The sequence below is a fragment of the Cyrtonyx montezumae genome, unplaced genomic scaffold (assembly GCF_038088225.1).
Source record: "Cyrtonyx montezumae isolate F1298 unplaced genomic scaffold, pur_monq_1.0 scaffold_8, whole genome shotgun sequence".
Lineage (NCBI taxonomy): Eukaryota > Metazoa > Chordata > Aves > Galliformes > Odontophoridae > Cyrtonyx > Cyrtonyx montezumae.
Genome location: NW_027072089.1, coordinates 110,637,155 through 110,642,887, shown reverse-complemented (window position 1 = coordinate 110,642,887; position 5,733 = coordinate 110,637,155). Strand labels below are relative to the sequence as shown.

The following is a 5,733-nucleotide window of genomic DNA, read 5'->3' as shown; positions in this document are numbered from 1 at the left end:
ACTTTCTAATCAATGTAAGACACCAGTTTTGCTTCAGCAAATGATTTATTGATGGAACTTATTATAACCATGTACAGCATCTACGCATCTCCCATTGGAAGAATATCCAGCGATAGAGCTAATATTAGTGTTTCACACAGCTTTACTCAACAATTCTCTTTACATTTCTAACAACAGTGATGTACTCCATGGATTGTCATAAATGGCCAAAGCACCCAGATGTTCAAAAGAAGAATAGAAATGTAAGAATCTTATCAAAAAAATAAAGCCTGATTCTAGATTCCTTTGCTTAAAATTTCATTCAACGCCGTGTTCTGTAAGTGTTATGAATTTTAATCTCCATACCAACAACTGATCTTGGCCCTTGAAATTTATCAAATCTGCTGCCTGTCAAAATGAAAACCTGAAGGGCTTTTTTTGCTGTTGACTCAGGAATAAACTCAAGTTAACTCTGAATTCTTCTCTATATTTAAAAGGAAAAGATCAAGACTAATTATCTACTTCCTCTCCACTCCTGATAGAATAAAAATCCCTCTGAAATTTAAAGTCTTGCTCTCTCCATTCAAGCACTGAATTCCAATTGAAGGTACCAGTTACAAGGATACCTTTTGTAAACAGTTGATCATCTCAAAAGAAAGAACTCCAAATTGTTTACTTCCGATTATGGTAAGAAAGAACTTGTAGACACAAACATCTCATGTCAGTGATGAACGTTCGAGATGAACATTTTCAAAGACCACCAATTACCACCTTCAAGCCATTCAGATCAACAAGAGTTCATCTGAGGTTCCACATTAAATTCAAAGGAGAACAAGTAGTATCAATGGTCTCAACAATTTACCAAAGTCTATCTAAAACATTTGCATTTAAAGTGTAACCACAGTTTGGACATTTTTAATTAGTCCATTTCTAGACCACACAGAGAGAATTATTTATGTAAACTAAGCCACCATAACTAATAGTAACATAACAACATTCTGTAAATATTTAGGAAAGTAAAACTCCAAGAAAATAGAGAGCAATTGATCATAAAATGATTAGCATTGCTCTAGTAAGAGAAACAAAATTCCAATCAAAAGGAAAAGCAAAATAAAACACACATACAGCTCAAACATTTATATACTACTGCACGAGAGTTTAACTTTAGCACTGCTCACTCAGCTACACAAAACACAGAATCTAGATTAACATACAAAAAAGTTTTATTTCACAGTGAGGTACGTAAAGCTTCTAACTTTAGTAGGCTAAGGCTAAGAGAAGATTGCCTGTTGTGAGAAAGAATTTCACATTTCTGACATATCCATAGCTATTATTGTTTGTGAAGAAAGGCACCAATATTATTTATCCATCGACAGTTTGCTTCTGCATCCACTCCTTTAGGAAAGAAGATGGATTAACTGAGGGTCAGTGACCTACTGACCATTATGGACCCAGAGAACTAAAATGCACATTCATGTGTACAAGTACCCAACAGTATTTATTAAAAACAAACAAACACAATTTAAAAAATAGCTAATTTGTAAACATATTACAGAATTCTGTTAGTTTTTTCCTAGTGGTGTCAGCAATATGTTCCTGTAAAACTAACCAGCTGCATTACTGTTTCCCATTTACAAAAAAAAAAAATAAGAAAACACTCTTGCACACATTAAATGGCCTCACATTCGAGTTACAAAGGCACAATATCCAAACTGTCCAGCATGAAAAAGGCACTCTCAGCCCTCTCATTGATTCTGTTCTTGAGTAACAATGTTGAAGGAAGACATTTAGAACAAGCTGGTTATTAGAATCACAGAACTGTGGGGGTTGGAAGGGACCTCTAGAGACCATGGAGTCTAACCCTCATGCCAAAGCAGGCCTGGGAAAGGCTTATGCCTTGACATGTCAGTTAAGACCATCTTTGCGCAGGGCTGGGATGTGTCAACCACAGTCCAGAAATAAATCCTGAAAAATGTGACACTTAAATGTATGCTGGCATAGATTTGGCAGAAGAGTTGGCATAGGAAGGCACAGTTGCTGTCGGTGATAGCTCCCTGCAACCTGCTCTCCTCAAGTCAAGGCACAGTTATGGTCACAGTTGAGTTTTTTCCATGGGTTAGTGATGGTTTGCTGGGAAACAGAGGCCTCAGAAGTGACCAAACAGCCATCTCAGACACTCCCTCGCTTATGCTATAGGCCTGGCGGCAGCTGAAGGCAACAACAACACTGCAGCTCTAACTCTTGCAGGCTGTGATCCAAGGGACCTGCTCCATCCCCTCACAGACCAACGGCTGCCTCACCCACCACAGCTCAATCGGCAAAGCGCTGCAGCAGGTGCTCATCACCGTGCCGGGCACCGCCACTGTCCATGAAGCGCTCACAGGGGAACTCAATGAGGTCGGCCTCACTGAGCGCACAAGCAGCACCACGGGGTGGACGGTGGGACTGGAAACCGGAGAAGTCGGCTGACACACCAGTGCCCATGGAGCGGAGCGGCCGGCGGGTGGAATAGAGCTGCCGCACATGAACAGGAGCCGCCTTCCTCCGCCGCCGCCCCAGCACCTTCTTCCGCAGCAGGCAGGAGGCCCAGGCCGCCAGCGCAGTGAAGAGCAGCAGCGCATTGACTGCCAGCAGCACCAGCGTGAGAAGCTGCTGGTCAGGGCCGCGGGTCCCGCCCGCTGCCGCCCCGCTGCCCTCAGGTAGGGTGACCAGCCCCGCACAGTGGTCCCGCGGAGCTACTGGGCACACGCGCCCACCAAGCACACCCTCGACGCACACAAGGTAGGGGGTGTCCGGGCGCAGCTCCTGCAGCGTGGCGACTGGCTCACCACGCTCTGGCAAGTAGACGAAGCGCTGGAACTTCACAGCGGCACCAAAGCGGTCAAAGAGCAGGCGGAAGCGAGCGGGGCCCAGCAGGCGGGGGCTGCGGTGCGGCCGCACAGCCCAGCGCACTGTCACCGAGCTGGAGCCCACCGCCTCCACCGACAGGTTGCAGAGGAACAGCTTGTTGAAGTCGCATGGGTCAGACACCAGTGGTGGCACACTGGAGGATGGCACAGAGCGAGGCTTGCCGCCACGCCGGGGCCATGCTGCACTAGGTGGCACCAGCCTCGACGCCTTGGGGCGGGCAGGTGATGTTGTGGGGCTGGGAGCTTCCTCCATGCCCTGCGGTGCCACCATCTTGCCTTCGGGTGCTGCTAGCAGGCGGGCGGTGGAGGCAGATGGATGTGGCATGCCTGGGGGCCCATGGGGCAGCCCCATGGCCCCACTGCTATTGGTGCTGAGTCCCTCGGCAGGTGGTGGTGGGGATGCAGAGGGAGAGGCACCATGGAGGCAAGGGCTGCCATCAGGTGGCAGTGGCAGCTGGTTGTCCTGAAGGTAGTCAAGGTACTTGCCAGCCAAGGTGGGTGGCAGGTGGCACTGCATGAAGACAGTGAGTAGGCGGCCCTGTGAGTGCCAGGCCCCCAGCCAGTGCTTGAGACCACGGAGGCGGCAATCACAGCTCCAGGCATTCCCCTCCAGCTCCAGGCGGTAGAGAGCCAGGTTGGAGGCAAAGAGCTCACCAGGGAGTGTGGTCAGTGCATTGTCTCGCAGGCTGAGCTCCCGCAGGTGGCCAAGACGGCCAAAAGTGGTGGGGTGCAAGGCAGTCAGCGCATTGCGGCTCAGATCCAGTGCTTCCAGGCTGCTGAGTGGCTCCAGAAGCGTGGCAGGGAGGTGGCTCAGCTGGTTGCCCTCTAGACGAAGCTCTTTCAGCGAGCCCAGCCCCACAAAGGCATCAGGTGCCAAGTGAGCCAGTCGGTTGCCACTGAGCGAGAGCTTGGCCAAGGTGGGCAGGTGCTGAAAAAGACCCCCAGCCAGGTGCTGCAGGCTGTTGCTGGCCAGCAGCAGGGTATGCAGGGAACGCAGCGGCTCAAAGAGTTCAGGGTGGCGAAGGGAGCTCTGCTGGTTTGCGGAGAGGTCAAGGAAGCGCAACCTGGCCAGGCCGGTGAACGCCCCACGGCTCAGCCAGCGGATGCGGTTGGACTCCAGGTGCAGGTAGAGTAAATTGGGCAGCCCCGAGAAGGTGGAGTCGCCCAACGAGCCCAGCTCGTTGCCATCCAGACGCAGCTTGACCAGGCTGCTGAGGCCAGAGAAGGAGGCAGCGCTGAGGCGGCCAATCTCGTTGGCATTCATGTAAAGGATGCGCAGCTTGGCCAGCGCGCTGAGCGTGCCGGGGGCCAGCACCGGCAGCAAGTTGTTGCCCAGGTAGAGCTCCTCCAGCCGACCCAGGCGCTCAAAGGCCTTAGGATGCAGCGAGCGGATCCGGTTGTACTGCAGGTCCAGGCGCTGGAGCCCGGCCAGGCGGTGGAAGTCGAAGGCGGAGATATTGGTGATGAAGTTGCCTCCCAGGCTGTAGGTGAGAACATCCTGGGGCTCAGCGGCCTTGGGCACGGAGCGCAGGCCCCGGTTGGTGCAGAGGAGGTGCTGGTGCTGCTGGCAGTCGCACGGCTCGGGGCAGATGGGTTCGGCCGCGGGCAGCAGGAGGAGGAGGAGAGCGACGGAGCTCCACGGCACCATCAGGCGGAGCCGGCGCCGCGCCCCCATCCCGGGACACGCCGAGGGCTGCTTCCCCCGGAGGCTTTGTGTCCCTCCGGCATCCCACCGCTCCTCGGCGGCTGCTATTCGGCCCCTCGTCTGCTCCACTCCGGGCCGAGCTCCGCGCCGGGCAGGCGGGCGCCGCGGCGGCTGCGGATCGCGGTGCCCGGCACCATGGGCTCCCGTCGGCAGAGCCGGCCGGGGCGAGGAGCGGCTGAAGGGCTGCGGGCTGCCGGGCTCTGCCCACTGCCGGTGGTGCGGAGCGGAGCGGAGCCGAGCCGCTGTCCGCCGCTCCGCCGGCTTTCCCGGAGGCGGAGGGGGCGGGCGGAGCGCGGGGATGGGGCGGGCGGGGCGGGGGGAGCCGGAGAAAGACGAGCTCCGAAAGTGACCGAGAAAACTCAGCGGAAATTCGTACTTCCCACACTGTGCCCTGGGGGAGCGGAGGATCGGATGGAGCGGGGGAGAAGGAGCGCGGCGGGGAGGGAAGGGAAGGGGAGGGAGCGGGAGCCCGCGGCCCGTCCTGGCTCGGCCCGGCTCCGGCAGCGAGCGGGGGCCAAAGTGGGAAAGTGGGAATTGGAACCGGCTGCGGCCGCCTCCCGCCACATGGGCTGCAGACAGAGCTGCGCATCGGGAGGGGGAAGGGAGGAGAAGTAAACGAGCCACCCCCACCGCCGTCTCCCTTTTTTTTAGGTCGTATTTAGGAACCTGCCAAAAGCAGTAGTTACGGTTTGCCCCAGATTAAGGGCTTCGTTTTGTTTTCAGCAGATGGCAGAGGACTTAGGCACCGATACTACCTCAAAGAATGAGTTTTCCTTCGACCTCTGCACCAGCCTGCTCCGGAGGTTCCTGGCACAGTGGCCAATGAAGATGTAGCTGAGCATCTTCAGTTCCTTGAGGCTCTTCAGATGCCCAGTAGAAATAAATCCCATTTTAAAAGATCTTCTCTCTCAACGGCATCCAAATTCCAAGTGAAAGAAAGGTGTCGGAAAGCATACTGAAAACCAAGTAGGCTGAGTACCCATCCATTCACTGCCTTGCTTTTCTTTCCTCTTGGCACTGGTTTTGTTTCCTAAGATGCTGCTGGCAGGGTAAATGAGTGTCTAAGGGTAGGAGGAAATGTGTAGAAATGAAAGCTGTCAAATATAACAAGAGTAGGAAGATAGTGCCCAAAATACCATC

The 5,733-nt window shown here is 53.8% G+C and overlaps 1 protein-coding gene across 1 annotated transcript; it reads right to left on the bottom strand.

The window, feature by feature from the left end:
- Positions 1-453: 453 nt before the first annotated feature.
- On the bottom strand, positions 454-4,701 carry TRIL (TLR4 interactor with leucine rich repeats). Its single transcript, XM_065752463.1, has one exon. It carries the CDS (start codon positions 4,561-4,563, stop codon positions 2,290-2,292), a length of 2,274 nt encoding a protein of 757 aa, XP_065608535.1. The 5' UTR covers positions 4,564-4,701; the 3' UTR covers positions 454-2,289.
- Positions 4,702-5,733: the final 1,032 nt, after the last annotated feature.